The 23,609-nt window shown below is 39.1% G+C and overlaps 1 protein-coding gene across 1 annotated transcript in view; it reads left to right on the top strand.

Moving 5' to 3' along the window:
- afg2a (AFG2 AAA ATPase homolog A) overlaps window positions 1–23,609 on the top strand; it is a 112,994-nt gene that overhangs the window by 34,664 nt on the left and 54,721 nt on the right. The window contains exon 14 of the mRNA XM_032555555.1: window positions 4,612–4,738. Coding sequence (XP_032411446.1) covers window positions 4,612–4,738 — 127 coding nt within the window. The remainder of the gene's footprint in view (window positions 1–4,611; window positions 4,739–23,609) is intronic.

The following is a 23,609-nucleotide window of genomic DNA, read 5'->3' on the forward strand; positions in this document are numbered from 1 at the left end:
CTAACCATGATGTTTTTCTGCAAGCTTGCAACCATCCAAATATCTTGCTGTGTCTGGATGTTCGATTTCAAAATAAATTAAAAAAAATCCCATTGGAGTTGGAAGAGTTTTAAGAGGAGTGGCAAAAGCAGTTGAGGTGGATTAGCAGTGCTTGCCAACAACTGCTGGGTTCATCCTGGGCCCGTTACTGTGAAATATCACCTCTGCTGCACAAAAATTAAGCTGATTGTTATGAGTTTCCTTAGTTAGAGGCCTCCTCAGATTCATTGCAACACAGACTGCTACCATAGATCCTTCCTGCAACATCACCCTTTACAGCAACAATTTGAAGATACTCTGATGACATGAGTTAAGACATTTATTTTCCCTTTGGGATAAATAAAACATATTTTAGAATTTATTTAAATCATGTCTAAATCTTTCATTGAATCATTGTGCTGCACTTGCACTGTTTGTGTATTTAGTCTTCTTGGCCTAATTCCAGTCTGCACTAAATAATAATTTGTCCTTATCAGTTATTTCTTTGCCAGTAGAGCTGGCAGTTTTCCTCAATTCTGTTTTTTTTCTACTTTGATTGAGCTTTCTTCTCCGCTTTTATGAATATCAATTTTTCATATGTGCTCAGCGAGTGCCAGCTACTTCTTCTGTTTGCCAGCTCACATTGGTTGAAGCAGGACTGGACCTGTGCCTCAAGGCCACTCACCATTTAGAGAAATGCACTTCTTGCAGATCTGTAAATGTTATTTATTGGACTTTACTTCCTGCTGTGTTTAATCAATGAAGTGGCTCACAGACTTCCAGTGCGGATTCAGATCTGTTGACACAACCAGACAGCTTTTGCTCCTGTGTGTGTAGGCGTGTGGGGGCGTGTGTGTGTGTGTGTGTTTCATTTGGAGGCAGGACATGAGAAGCACCTGTAAATCTGTCAGCCTACCTGCCACGAGTCGAAACTGGTGGAGTGAAATGAGCAAAGATGATCAGTTCAGAGAGACATAATATGACAAGTTATGGTTTTTAGAAAATAAGTCACAATAAAAATACAAATACCTTCTTTCTGTTCTGCCTTTTCTTTCAGTCTTATCTCCTACAGTATGGAATTTTGTACATTATATTTAAACCTTGACCACTGCCATAAATCCATAGTGAATTTTGGTATTTATACTTTTGAAATATTGGGGTGAAATAGAGAAATTTGAGTAAGTAACAAGCATGTTGAGACTTTGTTCATTTCAGCCTTTCTGTTATATTTTTTCTTTTCCCCAGACTTCATATTAGATTAGGTGTGGGTGCTGTGGGCATTTATTGTATTGTTTATCATTTATTGTGAAAACGTTCTTATTGCAATAAAAATTTAGAATTTTGTTGTCTCAATAAATTCCAATTAATGGTATTTTAAAAAACTGACTCTATAATCAAAAATATTATTTTTACTATTATCTCCACTGTATCATGACAGCATAAGTAAATATCAATAAATTGGAAAATATGATTGAATGTAGATACCGTTTGCAGTTAAGTGATATAAATCACACTTTTTAAGTAAGTGGCATCCTGAAAAAACCTATTTCAAATAGGAATGCTTTTCAAGAACTATATTTCTATTTGTGGTGCTATGAATTCTGTGCCACACAGTCAGTCATAAAGGTACCTAAAAAATAGTATGAAGCATTTTTTTAATCATCTTTTTTATCATTATCACAATAGTGTCACATATCATGATATCATGATAAGTCCATATCGCCCACTGCAACTGCAGATGCTGGTTTATTCCATTTCTCAAAAAGATTATTTGTTACCCATCTCTTCTCCACGTTTACCCTCTTCATAATTTCTCCTTTTTCCCCCAGCTTGCTGTCTAGCATGCTATGTCGCCCCCTCACCCAAACTTTCTCTCCTTCTCTTTCGCTGTCCCCCTCCTCTCTTTCTTCTCCCTCGTAACTCGGTGACAGAGCTCTTTTGTGCTCCTCTGAAGCCTTGTCTGCACTAATGACGTCTGGCACTTCCGCTGGCCCTGTCAACAGAGACTGTGTGTGTGTGTGTGTTTGAGTCCAGAAGGATGGCTGTCTGTGCTGTGCTATGGAAAATAACCACCTTGTAATGCAATGACTAATGCGCTGCTGAGTTTTTTAAGGCTGCTGATCTTTTATTGAGCGGCAAAAGGGTGTATCTGAGTTGGTCCTTCATCTTTACATTACAAACATTACTTAATTACCAGATTTAAATTCTTGGATCCAATTTTGCAGAGTAGTTTCTCCACATTATTTTTAATTTTTATTTATAAAATTAACATATTTTTGTTGTAGAGAGTACACCTGGTTCAGTATATATTAATTAAGCCAAAATTGGTTCATCCAGGTAAAGAGAAACACTTTTTGCTTTCTGATTTAGCACACTAATTTCTGGCACACTGTTACTGTTAGAATTATCCCTAACAAAATGTTTGCCTGCTGCAGCTTTTCTTCGTCTCAGTTCGGTTCAGTGGAGAAACCATGTTAACAAGTCCAAACGGGGCTCCCAACAAGTGCTGCTTTATCACAGAGGAATGACCTGTTTTCAGTCGCCTTGTTCTCAGTTCAGGGTTTTACGTCACTGGCAAGAATGCTCCATATTGCTGCCAGAGGATTATTTTTTCTAAAGATGAGTGACAATAGTGTTAATTAAATCTCTGTCGTCATCAAAATATTCTCTAAAATGACTTCAAAGTCCTATTTGTTTCTTTTGACATATTTATATCACTTCTCATTAGCTGCATTACTGAGTTTTTTGGTTTCTTTTAAAAAAAAAATCTGTTGCCGTTTCCAACATCTTTCATTTCTGTTAGTGTTTGCTCTTTTTCCTTAATGAACTGCAAGCATGGTGAGAAGTTTTAGCAATGACACAAATGTTTCTACAATACAGACTTGACTCTCCTTCTGACAGTATTTATCTGTCTAGGCAGGATATCTAACTGATCATAATTTGTTTGCCATAGTTTATTCACTGCACAGTGTTGCCTAGAAACACCATAATTGGTCTCTTCTAAATGGTCCTCAGTTATGTGTACATCATTCTGCATCTGGGGTTCCCTGTGTAGAACTGGCAACCTCTTCAGGTTCTACCCAGCCGCTGGGGCTGGTACCAACTTGGACATGGACCCAAATGCTGAGAAGAGGATGGGATAATGATGTTGGAACCACATGGTAAGACATTAAGAAATGGAGGAGATACAAGGGAAACAGACAAGCTGGTATGAAAGGATGCAAGTAATGAACAACGGAAGAATCTGGCAAAGACATCATGAAACTGACTGACTTTTAACTACTAGGAAGGTGGATGGGTGACAAAAGAATCAGGTGTGACCAGGCAGGAGAGTTAAGTGTAGCTGGGAAAAACTGAATGAAAACTGAGAGAAGATGACTGATTAACAAAGAAATCAACACAGATAGGACTAAGGCCTAGTCCACACATAGCCACATATCTGGGAAAACAAAGATATTTCTATGCTTATTTGGATGAAGACGTTTCTGAACCTTATCCTGTGTGTACCGGTACAATTATTTTTTTTAAATGAAGGGACAAAGATACACATTTTTAACAACGACCTGGCTACTTGTGTACAAAGCCTAAAGAGGAATTAGCCTCTAAACCAAATACACAAAGAGCAGCGCACAAGAAAAAACTCAACCCAAAAAATAACTGGTGTGGTTAAGCTGTAGTGAGAATAATAAGCTCCAAATAATCCTGAAACCAAAACAAATGACGCAGAACATAAAGATGTGTCTGTGATGACAGATGGGGTTTGATATTTTGAGCATTTCCTTGTCAGCCAGCCGACATTTCGTTGCTGTGATCTTTGAGCATCTGATCGATTTTACCCTCAATCATACTGGAAAATTCAAAGATCACCACCAATTTGTACCTGGGCTGTTGAAAAAAGTTGGTGTTTGAAAATGTTTTGACACCAAACATTACAAGGGTCAGAATTAGGAGAAAGACACCTTTTTATTTTTAGACAAATGATTTTCCAATCAGAAAAAGGATTCATCAGATAATTGTGTTTTCCCCAGCCTTTTCTTTCCATCCATTTGCTTCTTTCAGACTTCCTGTTTGATGTTTTTTCTTTGACAGAAGTGGCTACTGCTAGTGATGAGCAAGCTCTGGACTGGTGGCAACATAAATCCTCAAAGATATGATAATACTGGTATTTCTTGGATTTCATGAAACCATCTTACTTTCAATTGAATTGTTCATCATGAGGTTCTTGATGATCCAGAAAACTGATCTTTGAGCAGCTGTAATTAGTTTTCTGAATGTCACACATGATTGTGGTGCTTGTTGAACTGGGTGTTATTAAGCCAACTTGATGCAACTAAGCCTCTTTTTGTGAAGTTCTTAGTAAGAACAATTATATTCTTAACAGTACTTCCTCTGGAAAAAGATGATGGTTCCATAGTTTGCTTTGGGTGAAATTCAACATTTCTGTTGCTGTCAAAACCATTGGTTGAAATATGCAATTTTTCCCATCCCTTCAGTAATTTTCATTCAGTAATTTTCCTTTCACTCATCTTTCCTCACCTGCTGCAAGCCTCTTTTCACATATCTATCTTACTTTTTCACTCACCCCCTCTTCAGCTCTGCGGGTTCAGGCGGTGTAGGTGACCGGGTCCTGGCTCAGCTCCTGACAGAGATGGACGGCATTGAGCAGCTCCGAGATGTCACCGTGCTGGCCGCCACCAACCGACCTGACATGATCGATAAGGTAAACAAGACACCGGCACTCTTTCTTCATTTCTCCATCCCTCTCTTTGGTCTGTGATTGATAAGGCTGAGTGGATGTTTTGTGTTTACTTTCCTTGTCTCCTCTTCTCCTCTCCCTGACTTTTATAATGATTGATTGATAAGGTTAAAGGTCCTTCCTCTGGTCTGTTCTGCTTGATTCACCTTGTAGATATTGGTGGTGTCTTGTAACAATAACTGCAAATGTCCTATTTCCATTGAACTTGAAGTCATACTGCAAGATCCGAGCTGACAAGATGGACAGGTCTGAAACACGACAATGCTTAAGAGCTGAATATGAATGTAATAGGAGGGTTGGTTTCTGAGAGATGCATGCGGTTGTGTTTCAAAGGATTTGCACATAAATCTTTGAAGACTCATAAATTTGAAGTCCATGGGTGCATTGACAGCAGCCCTGTTTATTCCGCTTTAATCAAACTCTAGTCCATTGGCTTAGAGAGTACAGTTTGTTTAGAGAGGTTTGAATGCACAATCAAACTGATATGAACCAAAAAAGCAAACTTTGGTCCTCCTACAAACTTAGGTCTCAATTTAGTTGAAGCATATGGTTTAAATGCATAAGTGAACCCCAAGCGGACCGGAGAACACTCCAAAACCACGATTCGGTCTACAGCTCACAGCATTCTGGGTAAATCCGACAATACAACAAACACACAGTCTACCACTTACAGGAGAAGTGGCTCATGGTCTTTTGCCAAAGACACAAGAGAAATTTTACTACTGCTAAAATATGATGGCACTCCATTTTTGTTAAAATCTTGTGAAGAAGGAAGTTACACTCAGTTTCTTCTTCAGAGGTTTTCCTGTTGTTTCCTTCAGTGGTTCTTGGTACTGCGCCACCACAGGCAAGGAGGTGAACAGGTTTTTCAAAGGGTTTTGTTGGTTTAACATAGTGGAGTGTGAAAGCGGACTGGACTAGCTGAAAATGTTACAAATGTTGCAATTTTGTTCCCCAATCGAACCGAGTCTATCGTATTATGAGGTGTGAAAACACCCGATGGATGACTCCTTTTTCTTAGCTACACCACGATTCAGCTTCCAAATAAGTCACAAGGTTTTAACATGCAACCCTTCCTGAACCTCATAAGTTGTCACTGATTCTCCTTAAGCAAACAAGGAGAACATTCTTTTGCTTGAGTTTTAATTTGCCATTTACCAGAGCTACCTTGCTATAGTTTCAGTTCAGTTTGTAAGTTGAGTCGGATGATTTATGCCGCAACTAGAACATATTATTAAGTTAATATGGCCTTTCAGACGGCTAGCGATTCCTTGTGACTGTGTAAAACACATCTGCTTTGGGGGAAATGACAAACTAAAATTGTTTACTCTCAAAAAAAGTATTGTAGGAGTCCAGAAGTACAGAGTTCACTGACAAACCAGCTTGTGGGTATGGTGGTGGGATTTCCGGTACATTCTCTCATATGAATACTCGATCTCACGAGTCCGGTGGTCTGTAGAGGGAGGTCGAGTTGGAACCAGTATGTCAGGAAAAAATCGGATCGGTCTGTGAAGAGTCTGATGGAAGTGGCGTGTCTTGGTCTTTGTCTTGAATGGCCTAAATTTTGATTACAACAATTTTACAGCACAACTAAGCTGTTAAATGGAAGTGAAATTTATAATCAGAAACATATTTTACCTTCTGGTTAAAAAAGGAGTTTAATTGAAATTTCACTGTTACAGATTGTTTTTTTGCCCTTATATGTCCACCTGCGGTGTAAATAAGAAAATGATGGAGATATTATCATTACCCTCACTTCAGTTTCTATTTACACTTCTTGTTGTCTCCTTTGCTTCCTCCTCTCTACCACAGGACCTTTATTTAGTCTCTTATCCACTCATCTCTGTCTTAATGAAATTTCCTGAGTGCTGATCAAAGACGGAGTCTGTGTTCTGTCAAAGAGGAAAGTAGAATGTCACAGTGATCTCAGAGCTCCAACTCGGGCTGCTTTCTTTTGTCTTTCACTTCTCCTCCCAGAAAAATTGCACACACTCAGAAAAGAAGGAGTTTCAGTCTAAAATAGCATATCCATCAGAGGACTTTTATACACATTTACATTGCAGCTCAGGACAAGAACTGGCATGTTTGCTGCTGTTTTATGTAAACTGATAACTGTTCGTTTCGTATCCATCAGCACAAATCCCCCCCACATGCAAATTTTGGCTAACCCTCTCTTCAAACTCCAAACCCAAACCCATTTCTGGCACACTTGTGGAGAGCTGATCCATTGCTGCGGTGGGGGATGACAGCAACTTCCTCCACCTCCATAACTGGTTGCCGTCTCATTTCAAACTCCATTAGTGGTGTGGCAGCTTAGAAACACCCTAAGTGTGTAGTTTCATGTGTGTATTTGAGTAAAAAAAAGAAAAAGACGCATCAACAGGAAGAGAAAAAAAACCCTATTAACAGTAGGCGGGGGGTCAAGCCTCAGGGTGGACAGATGGGAAACCCCCGGCTGCTCTCAGGAAGTGCTCCCCTGTGCAGCTGAGAAATCAGATTACCTCCTCCAGCTCACATCCCCTGCTGAGTGAGTTTGTCTATGTATGTGTGGTTGGTGAGTTTCACGTCATATGTATAGGAAATATATACAAGAATAGCCAAATGGGCAGCTAGACACCCAGACACCCCAACTCAGTACACAATATCAGCACTCTGCCATGTTTCAGAGTGCTGATATTGGCTGGAGGCTATTTCCATGCAGATGTCAGGATATGATGGAGCAGATGAAGATTAATGAGACACTTGGGTGTCAATTAAGTTATTGTCAGGTTTTAGTGGCGCAGAGGAGGTTCCTACGGGGGCCTTGACTTTTTGATAGAGGAAGAGGAGGAAGCCATGTTTACTTTTAAAGTAGCAGATTGGTTATTGTCGATCTCAACTAGTATTTGTACATCAGCCAAAACGAACCCCTGCCCCTCACCCCCCAGTAATCAGTCAGAGATTGTTAGTTAGAGATAGTTGCTATCTTCGGTTAAGAGCGTTTATATCTGGTTCCCTCTGAGCCATGTTGGTAGTAATATGTGCAAAGGCCAGAAAAAGTCACACCTTTGTAACAAAACAAACTTTCTTTTGGTAGTTTAATGAAATTACCAAAAGAGTTTTGGTACAGAGTTTCAAAACTACCAAAACTGAGTTTTGAAACTACCAAACTACCTGAGTTTGGTAGTTTTCATTCAACTTAAATCAAATGATTCATTAAATTTAAATCATTTGACAATGATTTAAGTCAAATTGAATGATCAATTTGACTTAAATCATTCAATATAAGTCACATTGAATGATTTATCATTCCAAAATGTACAAATTTTAATAGATAATAATAAGAATAATTTACACAGAAACAAAGCAAGTACTACAGATCAATATCCTAAAACCAGAGTATTTGATCATAACCAGTTCAAAATGAAAAAATGAAAATGTTACTCGACTTGCAACGTAATTTCACTCAATTAATAGTGTCAATTAATAAATATTCCTTCTTTTTACTCCTTAAGCACACTTGTAATGGACATATATGTTAGTAAAAGCAAAATATGATGTAATTAAAGTTTAATTGTTATTTCTTTATGTACAAAACATGTTGGCAGTCTATCTGAAAGTAAACTCCAGAACCCCCTCAAAACTTTCCAGGTCCTCCAAGGTTAGAAATCACTAATCTACTGCATTCTCTTTTCTGGATATCTGTGTGAGATAATGTGCTAAAGAAAATACTTTAGTCTAAAAATGCCCACACCAACACCTCCTTCCACTCTATAAAAAAAGTCTCCTACACTTCCTCTCTTCTGTGTGCCCCACCTCTGACCTGCCACAGCCAAGCTCTGATGATTGATTAGCACCACCAGGAATATTTGTCCACCCTGTTCAGCAGAGGAAGAAGCCCTGTCACTGTGTTTGTGAAGCAGCTGTCCAGTGAACTGGTTGTTGACATGAACATGCAGACAAACAAGAAGTCCAAAAACTACATTTCAACATATTTTCCTCCCTTAGCTGGTTGTCACTGGGGATTCAGAGTAATTACATTGTTCAAAGTCTATGCTCTGATTCTTGATCAGTTTCCGCAGGTCCAGATGGAACATCTTATATGGCTCATAATAATGTTGTTCAGTTTATGATAGAACACAAAGACATTTGGTTTGCATAACAAAACTATAAAAAGCAATAAAACTGTCTTAATGACTAATTCATCAAACTATTATTTCACATTTTATTCTGTAGGTTGTAGAAAACAAACCTTGTCTTCAAATATTTATCTTACTTTATTGTTTACTTTTTGGTCACTCCTTCTACTTCCCCACCACTTTAGCCATTAGAAGCTACTCTGTTAGCTCCCCTCCTGTGAACTGTTAGAATTAAAACATTTGTTTATAATGTAAAACCCACTCATTTACAGTATTTGTAATATTTTAGTTATATGCCTCATTATGTAACCCATAATTGTGCAGACGAAATGTGCATTGACTGTTCTCTGCTAATTCTTTTTTTTTTTTTACTATCAAAGTCTTTAAGCTAACATTGCTAATATTGCTGCACATAGAGCATTCATATAATAGTACAGGAGTTTACCGCCTTGATAATTACAATTTTAAACAGAAGCAGTACAGGTTAATGGCATTGATTATATTTAGCTCTACAACCTTCATCCTGACATATTTTACTCTCTGCACTTTGATGTTAGTTATTCATTTATCTGCATTTTTATCAGATTTCTGCCCTGAAGTCTGCTGCTGGTGTTGTAGTGTTGCTTCTGAACAGAAGATGGTGCCAAACCAGACATGGTTCACTTCAAAGAAAAACACATTTCTGAACAGACCATTTATAATAATTGTTAGCAACTTTAAAGACATTTTCAAATATGTCTTGGTTCTCTGAAGCTAGTGGGAAATGGTCTTCACTTCAGATCAGTAAACATTTCTGTGTTTTGTGTATGTTTGTGTCTTTGCAGCTTACAGAAACTTTACATGCAAGTTTATTTTGAAGCTTTTTATGCCATGTGATGCAATTTTTGCACAAAGTGTATCGCTTATTTTAGTCTGACCTCATTTTATGTTTATTGTTGTGATGTTTTATGTACCTCTGAGGTTCTGAAAGTTAGTTTTCAGTCCTAGATGTGAGAGACAAGTCTCATAAAGGTTTATCTATAAAAAATCTCCCGAGTTACATAGTTTTACTTTCAAAAATGATTGAATGTCCCTTCACAAGTTGCCTCTTTATGACATGCTTTTTTATGGATGTCAACAAACTTCCAGGATAATTCTGCCTGGATGTTTGGCTACTCTAATTGACAGAATTGTTTGAGTTTATTTAAATGAGTTGGTTACCTGGCTTTTAAGCATTAACCAACTATGATTTATCATCCTGTTGGTATGGACTTTGTCTTATCATCAAGTTTTAAGAATCAAACCATTAAAGTGAGTTGAAGCTCAAGTATTCAGAGGAAGTCTTAAACTGTTGATGCTGCTACTATTGTGTTTATGGTTTGAGTCATGGTGATTTGTTGGTTTTCCCCTGACTTGAATGACCTGAATGTTTTGCCAGGAAACACCTAAAGCGAAACTTATATTTGTCTGTATCCAAGAGAGCTTCATGTTTGTTGTTCATTGTGTGTTGGCTCATATGAATGCTTCTGTGATTCTTCCATTCAGTTTGTACATTAAGACTTTTCCTTTCTTCTGAAAGACTATTTTCAACACCCACAACTTTTAAGACTTAGCTATTAAGCCTGGCATGAGGGCATGCAAGGATCCTTAGAGTTTCCCTGTCTGAATGGCTTTTGTTTTGTCTTTTCTTTAGCATAAACCTCCTTCTGAGCCGCCCTTCCACTAAACAGGAAACTACCCTTAGCAAAAAGAGTGCCTATAAGCCAGCCAGTCAAAACAGGCCATATTTTATTTTGTGCTGGACTGACGTTATCATCTCCCAAGCTTTGCTCTTCTCTCGTGACGAGCCAAGCATGATGGAATCTCTATTGATGCTGTCTTAAAGGATTAGAGCTTATTCACTGTTTTTTCCTGACTGCACAGTTCTGAATAGAACCCTGCTGCCACAGTGCCGGGTGTCCTACTGACGCTGAGCTGCCATTATTATCTGCACTGTAGCTATTAGCGTGTCTGAACTCAGATAGTGTTTTTATTCATATTCTCTTTGCTTAAAAGCTTTTTATAATATTTTACGATATTCAAAGTATTTGGAGCCTCTCCCATGTTTCTAAGATATAGGATACAGATTTCCATTTGTTTCTACTGAAGTGCTAAGAAAAAAGTTGCATTTGGAAAAAAGAAAAAAGGCTTGTGTGTCTTTGCATGCAAGAAATGGGATACCACCTAGGGATGAGCTCAGAAAAGGTGTGTGTGTGTAAGAGAGAGAGAGAGTGTGTAAAGGGGGAGCAGGATCCCAAGGCAAGTATCAAACTTCAAGGACTGTATTAGTGTCAGCTTACACATTTGTGCATCCAGTACCACCACAATAAGTCTCCAATCCAACAACATACAGAGCACTAAAAACCTGTATAACCAGACCTTGCTCATCCAAGAGTTTTATGAACAATAAAGCTTTCTTTCCTTTGGTTTGCTATCATAATAAAAAGGAAACCTTACTGTTTTCCATATGAGTTATACCTGCATGTCAGATTTTACTAGTTTGTTTTCTGTCCAGGTATTCATCTTTCATCAGGTACTTTTATTTTGCTGAACAACAGTGGGAAAGACATGGGGATGCGAGAGGGAGGTGTGTGTGTGGAGGGTGGGGGGAAGCTGTGTTGGAGAGAGGGAGGGACAGGAGGAAATGAGGGCTCTTTGTGCTCTGCTACCTGGCAGACATCTCCAGCATGTGTCGTCTTGCCTTTTGGCAAGCTGAGACCACCGGCGCCCTTGGAATGCTCTCAGTTCAGGAAATCTCGTTTATTCTCATAAATGCTGCTCCTAACCCCGCTCTTTCCAATATACTGCTGAATAGCTTGTATATTTTTTGTCGTTTTCATCTAAGTTTGTCTTTATTTCACTGTAATCTTATTTCTCTAGTATTTGGTCAAAACACTTTGCTTTCTATATGAAAAACTTTCTCTATGCTTTTGTGGACTCTGTTAATGTGTAGTCAATGTCTAGATGTCTAAACTAGAGAGAAGAGGGAAAGACATGAAGCAAAGGACCCGGGAATTGAAGCCTGGTGATCACCAGTTTACACCAGGCATCGCCTTGAAATGGGTTAGTTTTATACTATGGATAACAGGACACACCTTCAAAATGTTCCACTCTTGTCTTATCAGTACATTGAATATTTTCACAAAAGTCAAGTGGGTCATAAATACTTTTTTGGCAAATGCTACAAGAACGCTATTTTTTACAACTTCTATTTATTATTAAATCATTAACTCTGGCAAGAAAGACCTGCAGTGCTTTACGTTTTCTGTGTTATTTTGTGACCTCCTGGATGTGTCATTGATGTTCCGAGTAATTTTAGTAATCCAGCCACTCCAAGAAAGATACAGCACACATATTCAGTTATCTAAATATGTGTGCAGTAGTGTCAATACTGCAAATGTCTTATGTTGAAATAACTCAAAAACCTATGTACACATGCAAATTTGTAGCTGACTATTTTTCATCTTGAATGTTATGTTGAAAAACTAACATTTATTCTATGATGAAATAGCTAACATTCTGAAACAGCAAATAGCCTTTTGTTGAAACAGCTAAGATCTTACATTTGGCTAGCAATGAAACAGCTAACATCTTGTGCTGAAACTAACTGACTAATCAAATAGCTAGCTATGGTAAAACATTTAACTATCAGCAAACTAACTTACAACTAGATAGTAGCTAGGGAGTTATATCCACATAGTGTTTACATTTTTCAACATCTTACTCCAATCGTGGGTTAAATATCTGACACAACAGGTTTGTGTACGGATAGGCTATATCAGTGCAATGAGAGTTATTGGAAATCACAGCTAACATTTTGGAAACAATAAATATTTTATGCTGACACAAGTTAATTTGAACTTAGAAATAGAGGATGTGTAGGATTGAACAGTCTGAATAATAGATAAATATTGAGTCTTTTCATGATTGATAGGGAGAAACTGATCTACTTGGTGTATCTCCTGTCTGTTCAATTATCATGGAATAGGAAGGAGTCATCACTCATCACCACCAGGATACAGTCAGACCCTCATACAAAATAGAAGTTGGTCAGGGGGCCAGCTGGGGGTTTCAACAAATAATACCCTCTTTGTATGTTTGAAATATCCCCTACAGAAGCCCCCTGAGCCTAACTCTCAGCTCTGGGGATCCCAACACCACATTAAGAGCTGCTTACAAGTGGATAAGGTGTAAGACTGAAGGAGGAGTGGAGGGGTGGTGCAGTTAATGTCTCTAAGGGAGCTACAGTGTGCCTCCTGTTTTTTCCTGTGATATAAAGCCAGTTTGTGCTCTCGTTTCTGAGCACATCAACAGGTTCAGTGCCGTGTTCAGAGAATGCTTAGACAAATGAGCTATTATTTGCTGCAGTTATTTCAGTGGGGACTGACCAGGCCAGGGGAGAAATGGGTTTCTGCAGTATATCCTTCAGTCGTCTTCATCAGGATTAAGTTACCCATTGAGGACGACTATTTGGCTGTCAGAGCTCGGGTTCTGTTTCGATGTGCTTCTGCTCACTTTTTTCTGTGCTGAATAGGAATTATTAACACAAGGACTGAGACATCAATGTATGGTTAATGTTTAACTTCCTCATGTAGTTATATTTCAAACAACAGTATTTCATCATGAAGTTATTGTGGCCCTAAAATATGTGCAAAAATATTCTTTGTATACAGTAGATGAATCAAATAAAAGACACTGCATCTTTCTTGTTATGTGTCCTGATTTATATTTAAAAGTTTCTTCTAACTTTTAAATGCAGTTCATCTACTGTTTATAGCCATCATAGACCAGGGATGGTCTAAGATGGCCCTCAAGGACCCAAAGTCGGTTCTTGAGGGCCTGCATCCTGCATGTTTTAGTTTTCTCCCTGGTTTAATTCACCTGGATCAAATGATGGCTCGTTAGAAGGCCTAAGAAGAATACTGACATGCTGAAAAGGTTGTTAGTACTGTGACGATCCCCTCCTATCCAGTAGGTGTCTCTAGTCCATTATTTGTTTTCTTTGTTCTTTTCAGTAAGCAGGTAGATGGTCTGTTAATTGAACGCACCGGGTGGCTGATAAATACTGACGTCCTGTCAGTCACTGGGTCTGCTTGGTTGGCCTCCGGATCATACCGGGACAAGCAGCATTGGTCCACGCCTCTCTCGGACTGGCTGAGCAGTTCTCCCAGCGCATATTTTGGATAAAATAAATTATTGTGTCTATGGATCCGCTCGTCTGTCTCCCATTTTTGTCATCGCCTATGAGCGTGACAGTACTACCAGGGAGAGAACTAAAACATGCAGGATGCCGGCCCTCGAGGACCGACTTTGGGCACCCGTGTCTTAGACCAAAGGAAAATCCCAGAGAAAATGTTGATTAGGCTGCTTTAAATGATTCTGAGAAAGGCAGGATACTCTGAAGCAAGACATAAAAAATTTGCCTGTTACTGTAACTCCTATATACATTCTCTAGAAGCCTTGTTGGTTTCCCAAAATTACTTGTTTTATTTGGCTAACTCAAAGGTAACTGGTGCATGGTGTAGATTATTGGTGTTTTCATGAAATGTCTTGTTGATTAAATGTTTCAGCACTTGTTAGTATACTTTGTAAAATGTAAAATTTATCATTATCCAGCCCATATGTGTTAATTTTGCTTTAGCTGGCCAAATTTGTTCATTGGTTCCCACAAATGTAAGCAATGTGGCAGCGATTACTGAGATTTAGTTGCAAAGATGTTTATCCTTTGTTTGTTTAGGAAGTGGGTAGTGCTTAACTACATGAGGATAGCGCCAGTGACCATTCCTGACCTCAGAAGTTGCACACTGCATAAGCTTGGCAGGCTAGAGCAGTTTGAATTTCTATTACTATCCATATCCTCTTTGGTTGCTTTGCTAGTGGAAGAATAAAACCATGAGAGGTTTAGTCCATGGAGTTTGCAAATTAAATCAGTTCAGGACTTTTTTATTTGAAAGAACCTAATAATAGTTAGCAGAGGTCAGGAAGAGAGATAGAGCAGGTCTTTGGGGCCCTGTGTCCCTGCTACAAGGACTTGGCAGATGCGACGGAAAGAGGATGATGGCAGGATGTCACCTCATTTCCTCTTCCACAGGACCTGCTTGATGAATGACCGTGTGAAAAGTTTTCTGTTTTTACGTCTGTTTGTGTATGTTTCTGTTAATAGTGTTACAAAAAGAGGGCATCAGCAATTTTTTTTGTTGGTTCCCACCTTGTCATCTCTAAAGCCAAAGTATTTTATGGCTTGTCAGGAAGTTCCCCGGAGCTTTTGCATGCCTGAAAAAAAGCCTTGACTCAAGTGGGATCGGGGGTTGAACTGGTCGAGGGAATGTCCCACCCATGAAATGCTCTTGTGTATTTGTTGTGTCAAAAGGGCATCGGGAGGTCCCGTTCTAAATCCTGTTGTCTGAGAAATCAAAGAATTTCTGAGCCTGTCCACTGTCCTTTGGGTCAGTCCCCAGAACTAATCTCTTTCATCTTCTCCCTTACTGGCCGGGAGGGTGAGACGGGTGGCTATGATGAGGGAGCGCTGGGGTTGTTAGCACCTCTGTGTCCTCTTCCTCCTCTGTGGCCCCAGGGAGAAGTGGCTCAGCCCTTCTTTACTATCCCCTATACCTCCACTGATCCCTCTGCACTGCTTCCTCACCTCCCTCCCTCTCAGCTTGGAGCACAACTGCTTGTTTCCTCCCTCCCTCTCCTTTCCCTCACTGGGCCTCTGAAGTTGGCCTGCCTTCACTTTGGCTTTCCCCTCTTCCTTCCTTCCTCAGTTCCTCCACTAATAGCTCCCTTGTTCCTGGCTAGTCAGGGCTGCCAGTTGAGCGGTCATTCGTGGAAGATTCATTCCCGGCACGGTAATTGTAAACAGACAGAAGAGACAGAAAGGGACCTTCAAACATTTACTGCTCGCAGACAGAAAGCAGAGTGGAGGACCTCTTAGCTCTGTCTTGTTCTTGAACTCCTTTATGATTCTCACTTGTGTTGTTTTTGTTTTACCTATCTTTCACTCTTATCTTTATCATCTTTATTGCCTCAACCCACAGGCCTTCCCTCCTTTTCTGCTTCACTCTTTGTCCCTCATAATTCATGCACTGCTTTACATGCAAAGACAATATGTGTCTTGTTTCTCCACTAAATGTTGCATGGAATTATGTTATATTCTCAATTGTCTGCGAGAGCCTGGCTACATAATCGAGTTGCTGTTTGGCCCTTTTAGAAGTGGAAATGCAAAGTAAATACAATACATAAAGTACCTTTTAAGACTAAAAGTTGCATTTTATTGAGGATTTTTATGACAGGTTGACACAAAATAAGCCACAGGGAAAATTCTACAGTATTCCTTCTTTTTTGTTTTTTTGTTTCTGTACAAATACAAATCTATTTTCATAGCTTTTGATAAAAATGTGTTACTTAATTTGACCCTGCAATTAACTCAAATAAAAATGTAAACCGGGTCCTACCACTAATTTAAGTATGAAATCACACTAAAATGTTAGAAAATAAGTATTTTTGATCATTTTAAAGTGACATATATGTATATTCTTTTAAACCTATAAATTTCCATTGTTGCCTCAGTGACGAGGAAATGGGTTTGTTAGCTTTAGGAAGCAGTAAACATGAGACAGGATGACACAGTGGGAATGTGTGTGTGTAAGTGAAAATCCACTAGTGCCAGGCAACCGGACCTGTCCCTGACCTCAAGTGATTGCTCCCTGAAGCCCGGCTGCAAGCCGTCAGCAGCGGTTGCTCTTTTCCCTCCTCTTATCTCCTCTTCCTCTGTCCTCATTTTCTCTATTCTTTTTCTTTCCCACACTTATCTCTCCTGCATACTGAAAGTCCAGCAGTAGTTGTTTGGGGAAAAGATCTCCCTGGTGTTATCACACTCGGCATGTTTTGGAACCAGCAGTCTTTACCCCTTATGTCTGTTTCAACAATCATGCAGTTACAGTTTCCAGCTGCTTTCTGTGCCTTTTTTTCATTTAAGGTCATAGGGGCCGCTATAAACATACAACAGTGTGCAATGACTTTGTATTACACTCTGTTTTCACTCATTCTGCTTTTTGTTGCCTGCAATAAACATGACTGTTGTTTATTGTGGTTGTGGGTAAACATTCGTATTAAGATCATGTGCTTTTATGAAGGCATCTTTTAACTTGGGCAAATTCTCATTTTTCATACAAAAAGTAATATTTAAAGGAAAAGTCAGCACTGGTTACATTTTGCTGGCCTTATGATGCTGCTGGACTTTTTAAATGACAAAGATACACAATGAAGGCACATTGTTCCACTTTCTACATACAGTATGAAAACTGTAAGTAGAGATTCAGAATATATTGAATGGCAGCCACTGCCACAGTTTCAATGTTTGATCTCAATTGATACTGAAGTCAATGAAATATTCAGCACTAACATCCCAATCTAATAGAGTGTAGCCCTAACATAAATATTGGGTATTAAGGCCTAATGTGGGGAGAAAGAAAGAGATTGACTGTTTTCTGCCTGTACTGCCCTTGATTATAGTGTATGGTTTCTTTCAAGACAAACACGGCGCTCCAAAGAGAGCACGGCCAATTGGTCCAACCCTGAATTGAAGCAAAGGGAAATGGAGAGAAACCAATTAGGAGACGGAAGCCACTAATTAAAAGCTGCATGCTCTACAGATTGCATCAATTTTATTTTCTTTAGCAATGGCCAGAGCCATAATTTTAGAGCTTGCACGGATGCCAGTTCACATTCCAGGACAGCTGCCTTCTGTGTTTTTGCACAGAGGCAGCACTGTCTGTCTGCACTTCTCCCTTGTTGGCACTTCAAGCTGAGGAATACAAACAAAAAAACACACAAACCGAGAAAAGTTGGAAAAATCCTTGCCATTCAGAATAGATGAGAAACCATTCATTAGAACTTTACAACAAGAGTCTGTTTGCAGAAATGTTTCCACTTCCTGGATTAGGTTCCTTGGAGTGCCGCCAGTACATTTTGTGTGTTGTGAGTCGGAGATTGCATTATGCTCGAGTGGTTTGGGTGGTTAACCAATACGCTTGCTTTGGAAGGCTGCAGGGAAACGTTGAGCACCTGAGGAAAGCCACAGGGTTTCTCTTGAACAGTGGGCTCACAAAAGACTTGGGCCTGCACTGGCAGAATGCTTCCAAAGTAATGCTGTTTAGTTGGCAGAATGACCCAGAACACTTGTCTTTGGACTGCCATAGTAAACCCAGGATACACAAGGCATTTTTTGTTCTTTTGTGGTCAAAGCAGACAGGCAGCACAGAAATAGGTATCCAAGTGAGCCAAAGCATCTCTAAACTATTTAAACAGTTCCTTGGCAAATGTTGGAGTACAATAAAATCAGCTCTTTGGAGAAGTTTTACAGTCTTGAATACAACATGAAGTAGATGAGATAAGATCTTTATGAGAAATTATTTAATTCCTTTTACTGGTATTGATTTTGTCTTCTTCCCGAAAGTAATCCAGGTGGTTTTTGTAGCACCCAAGATATAAAAGTGAGTAAACACACCAGCAGATGGCCACATAGCAAACAGACCCAAAGACCCCATGGCACCATTTGCTTGGGCAGTTGTCCCATTTTGTCAGAATACACAAGTGTGTGGTGACTCCTCTCGTCATTGCTTCCTTTTCAGCAGCACCCACAGTGACACTCCAAGGAACATTAAGTACTTGAACATTTTTTCTTTTTTTTAGATGCAGAGAAAAGTCAAAAGAGGGGAAATATATAAGACCTTGTCTCTTTCCTTCCATTCCAGTAATGTTTTTTCCAGACCTCAAATGCTGGAGGTTGACCTTCCTTCTCAAACTGGATTTTTCCTGTGCCCTGCACCTTGGATTTCAGGAAATGTACAAAACAGGATAACACAGCAACATATTTCTTGTCAGTTTTTTTCTTTTCCGAGAAAACACTTGAGGATCTAATTACATCAGCAGCAGAAGCTACCGTGTTTCTCCTTTTTTTGTGTTCTTTTGTAATTTTGTCAGAGTGGTATTCTAATCTAAGCTCAGTAAAAATTAACATATCATAAAGTGCTACACTGACATGCTAAAACTTGAGCTAACATACATTTTTTTTTATTAATGGAGCCATCCTCAACTATTCACTCTTTGTGTTAAAATAACCCTTACATAATTTCAAGTTTAATTGTAGTTAAATAAAAATTTATAAACATCCACCCCATAGTATCAGTACATTTATTGACCAGTAGTCAGTGAAGAAAATTAGATATAACAAAATAATACATTTTAATTGGACAGTACTCACTGATCTATGCATTGCACATTATTTTATAAGACAGAGGGAGGAATCTTTTAATCTCCCAAGACTGTCAAGAGACCAAAGTCCTCTCTTAGGATAAGGTTGATAGATGTTGTGCCTGGTTTGTTGATTTGGCCATAAGCTTTTCATTGCCCTGTTGAATAATAAATTTTTTTTTGCCACAGACCACCATGTTTTTAATTAAAATTTTAGACCTAACGCACATCATCCCAGATCCTCCTTCATATTTAATAATATCCCCCATCATGCTATTGGATCTCCTTGTACTTCAAGATTCACAGATTTGCGTCTGTAATGCTCTGTTGTTGCTTTCCTTCAAGTTTGACAGTTTAGTTTCTTTTCATCTCCATATGCTGAACTATCTCACAAAAGAATGAACTAGTGTTTCAGTAATTCAACTGGTGGCCTCCTTGAGTATTAACCGTAATGTCCCACATGGTCATATGAACTTTAAATATTGAAAAAACACATAGAATACACACAGAACACTGAATTTTACATCCTTCACTCCAGTATACATGTACTATTCAACACTTACAAGATCTGACAGAACTTGATGTTCCTCAAAACCAACAAAACAGCTGTTTTTTAATCCACAAACAAAAACCACAAGGTAATATACAATGTGACAACAGCTTTCGTTTCATCTGGCCAACATGCACAGACAAAGTCCTAGCTGCGTCTAACAAACTTCACATGCTTGTGTTCCTTTTGGGTAGGATGTGATAGACTTGCTCTTACCAAACCTTAAAAATGGATAACATGTAGACAGGATCTATCTATGTTATATTAATTTTTTTTTCTGATTCTACATATGGACATATTGAAGAACATTGAAAAAGACAAATGAAAAGCCAGTAAACAGGCCTTGCATTACGATTATGTGCTTTGGAGCCAGCTGCCTCCAAGTTTGATGTGACTTGCATGTTGAAACGTTCAAAGCTAACGGTCCCTGAGCTCCTCTGTAATTAGTGGCCAAAATGCCTTGTTTGTTACTGAAACCAGTATGGGGTTTGCATATTGTTCAGGACAGAGGCTCCATTGAAAAACACAGGAGCACATTTCACCCTTTTCTGTATTCCTGGGCTCTTTTCATTTGAGTGATTTTCCACGATGCAGCCACCATTGGAAGTGGACTGTACAGAGTATGCTATCATTTTACCTCTAAGCATGTGACTCTGCCATGTATTGTATTTTTAGCAGTTATTGACTTCACAAACTTTATGCCAAAAGTGATAAACTCTTAGATATTTAAAAACAGCATTCCCACCCATTTCCTCAATGCGTTTTTAGTCAGACCGGGTTTCATTGGAACAGCTGGTCTCTGCACCTGTCACTATTTTTGGTTTGACCATAACTGTGTTGCATTCATCGTCCTACTTTCCAAGTTCCTTTAACATGTTTGGTTTTTCCTTTTCCACAATCAAGGGGGAATTATTTCTCTTCCGGAAAAAAGAGGGAGCCCACTAATTTTAGATTGACTTGATTGAGCCTTGAGGCCAAAGGGATCAAACCCACATCCGCTGAAAACCAGGGATGCTAATTCTAACCATAACATAGCTAACATATGTTTTGCTCTCCCCAAGCACTGATTTGAAACCTGCTTGAAGCTGAGCTTTGGGTCGGCTGCCTTTTCCACTGCACTCGCTGCAAAGGACCTTTCTTTCTTGTGGCATGTTTTGTATGTATTGGCCCACCATGTGTATATTTATAGAGACTGGGTCATGAAACATGTACATAGAATACTTGTTCTTTTCTAAAGTTATTTCTCTAGCCATTTCCTAGTCCTTTATGTTTTTGTAAGTGTCAATGTAGACATTTTAATATAACATAATTCATTTTCAGGATGTTGAACCTTAATTTAACAGAATTTGTCAGGAACCCTGTGTAAACGTCCTTGTAAATTTCAAGTAAAGACAAGGTTCTATGAAATCCATTTCGCTATTAACTGGAAAGTTAAAGAGGACTTTATAAAATCCGGAGTATACAAGCAGAGTATAGACTTTTGAATTTAATGACTTCTCTGTTTTTATCCGTCTCTCATCTATGCAGCAGCACAGAGCTCAAGCTGTAATAAATAGTAGGGTTTTTATTCAGTTTTTGTGCTGCTACAGGAGAACATTTTGACTTAACAAATCTATTGTTTATGCCTTCAATTCCACAGTCTTCAAACCAATATGAGCAAGCACAATTGTTCAATGACAAGAAAAATGTGTAAACACCTCAGTTTATGTGAGCTCTGAGATCTTGGAGATATAGATTGTCTTCCACTGAGTCCTACATGACATACCCAAAGTCTGTTAGGTTTTACCTGCAGTAGAAAGGCTTTTGTTCCTGTGCACAAAACCTGTTGACACCAGACATTTTTGGGATTTCATCTGTCTGAAACATGTTGGTGTTTAATATTGCAATGCTACAGACAAACACAATCAGCATTACCTTCATAGAGCTGCAAAGGTTGTTGCTTATTGATATATGGAAAAAGCTTGAAGGCAACTTCTAGACAAATGGTTTTACAGTGAGCAGGATAATTCTCAGGTTGAAACAGTCAATCTTCCTATGAATGGATGCCCCAGCTAATTCAGCCTGAGGCCTTAATTAACAAGATAAATGTTGAAAGTTTGTGACAGTAAAGTGAAAAAGAGTCTGAACAAGTATGGCTGATTTAGAAGGGTTGCCAGAAAAAAGATGATTTTTTCTAAAAATAATAAAACGAATATTGAACCTGGCTTACAAAGTGGATTATGAAGGAATTAGAAGACCTCTCTGGCCAGAGACCAAAGTGGAGATATTAGTTCTTGGGAAAACATTTGGTTTGTACCTAGAGTGAGAATTTCAACAAATGTTGTGGCTTCTTTTTCTCATTGTGGCCTTCAGCTGTGAAATAGTCTTCCAGAAGACCTGATGGTAGCTGAGAGTTTGCAATTTTTATATAATCGACTTATTTTTTTATCATTTTGCTTCTTTTTAAGTTATTAATAGTTGTAGAGACATTGTTTTTCCTTTATTGTAAGTAGAGATTCAAGACGTGAGGTTAATCCACAGCTTTGCATCACACATTTTGTAATGAGTTCACTGCTTGTGAAAACTTAGATATAAGCAAAAAATAAAAGTTGCCCCAAACTGCAGCACGTCAGCATCTAATAACAGACATTCAATAAACAAGCAAGACCGTCCATTATCAGAGGTTTGTCACCAGAAGCAATGCAGGGATTCTCCAGGCATGGAATGAAATGCATGACGAATGGTCAGCCTCCTGCTCTATCTTTGGTGTCTTCAAAGGAAGCCTAGTAATAATATTGCTAGTAGTGGTCTGTCCCCCAAGGGATGCTGTGGAGATGCTTAACTGTAGCTGACCAATTACTTACAAAGACAACCTTAGGAAGAAGGCACTTGGTGTGGATGCCAGAGGAACAATCTCCACTCCCTTCACCCACCCACCCATTCAGACTAATGGCTCCAAGTTAAACTCTGATCCACAGCTGGCTGGAGCCCAGAGGCCATTCTTAGCTCCAAATCTAGCTTGCTGTCACCACTTTTCCTGTTCAAACTTACTGATACTATAACTTGCCAAGCTGAAATTTTACCACGTGTTTATTGGTTGAGGGGGGATTTGATAAACATAGGTTTCAGGGACTTTTGTTGTTTTTCTTGGGGAAAAATGGGAGGAAGTCACTGCATATATCCTGCAATTTTTAAACTGCAATGCACAGGAGAAGGCAGTTGCTCTCAAATGGAAAACAGTTTTATTAATGACACTTACAAATCATATTTATGCTTTCCTGATACGACAGAGCTGTTAAACACGGATGTTTACCTCTAAGCTCCTATTAGCTGCCTGCATGCCTGTATGCCGTGCAGCAGCCGGGGCTTTTAAGCTTGTATATTTAGAGTCTCACAGACAGGAGACTTTTCAGGCGCCTGATATTTATTGTTTGCGAGGCGCTATAAAACAATGGGTGTTTGTGGATCGGCAAAGGCAGGAAGTATACAGGATCCTTTTTGGAAAATACACACAGCCAAGTCACTTCATTAGTTTTCTCTTGTACAGGAGCATGAGAGGGATTTAACACAATCATAGTCAATAAGGGAAGTCAACTAGCTAAGAGTGAGGTACTATTCATCATTGCAGACACTGAGTATGTTGCCGGTTGAGCGAGCAGTCTTGTGTCATCTGTAGAGTCTTCCTCAATCCTTGTGGCTTAGTCACCATCTGGCCAGTGTTTCCGTGCTAAAGCTGTGAGATGAGTAGGGTCTAATTCCTACACACTAAAGCATTACCGTCTGTCCAGGGCCCACAGAGACAAGATGGTCGCCAGGTGTCTTCCTGTCTTCAAAGTGTCGGTGTCGTTAATCATGCCCCCTGCCCCTTCTTCTTTGTGTCTCACATGTTTTATTTTCCCGCACCCTTGCCACACAT

This window comes from Xiphophorus hellerii, chromosome 23 (assembly GCF_003331165.1).
Source record: "Xiphophorus hellerii strain 12219 chromosome 23, Xiphophorus_hellerii-4.1, whole genome shotgun sequence".
Lineage (NCBI taxonomy): Eukaryota > Metazoa > Chordata > Actinopteri > Cyprinodontiformes > Poeciliidae > Xiphophorus > Xiphophorus hellerii.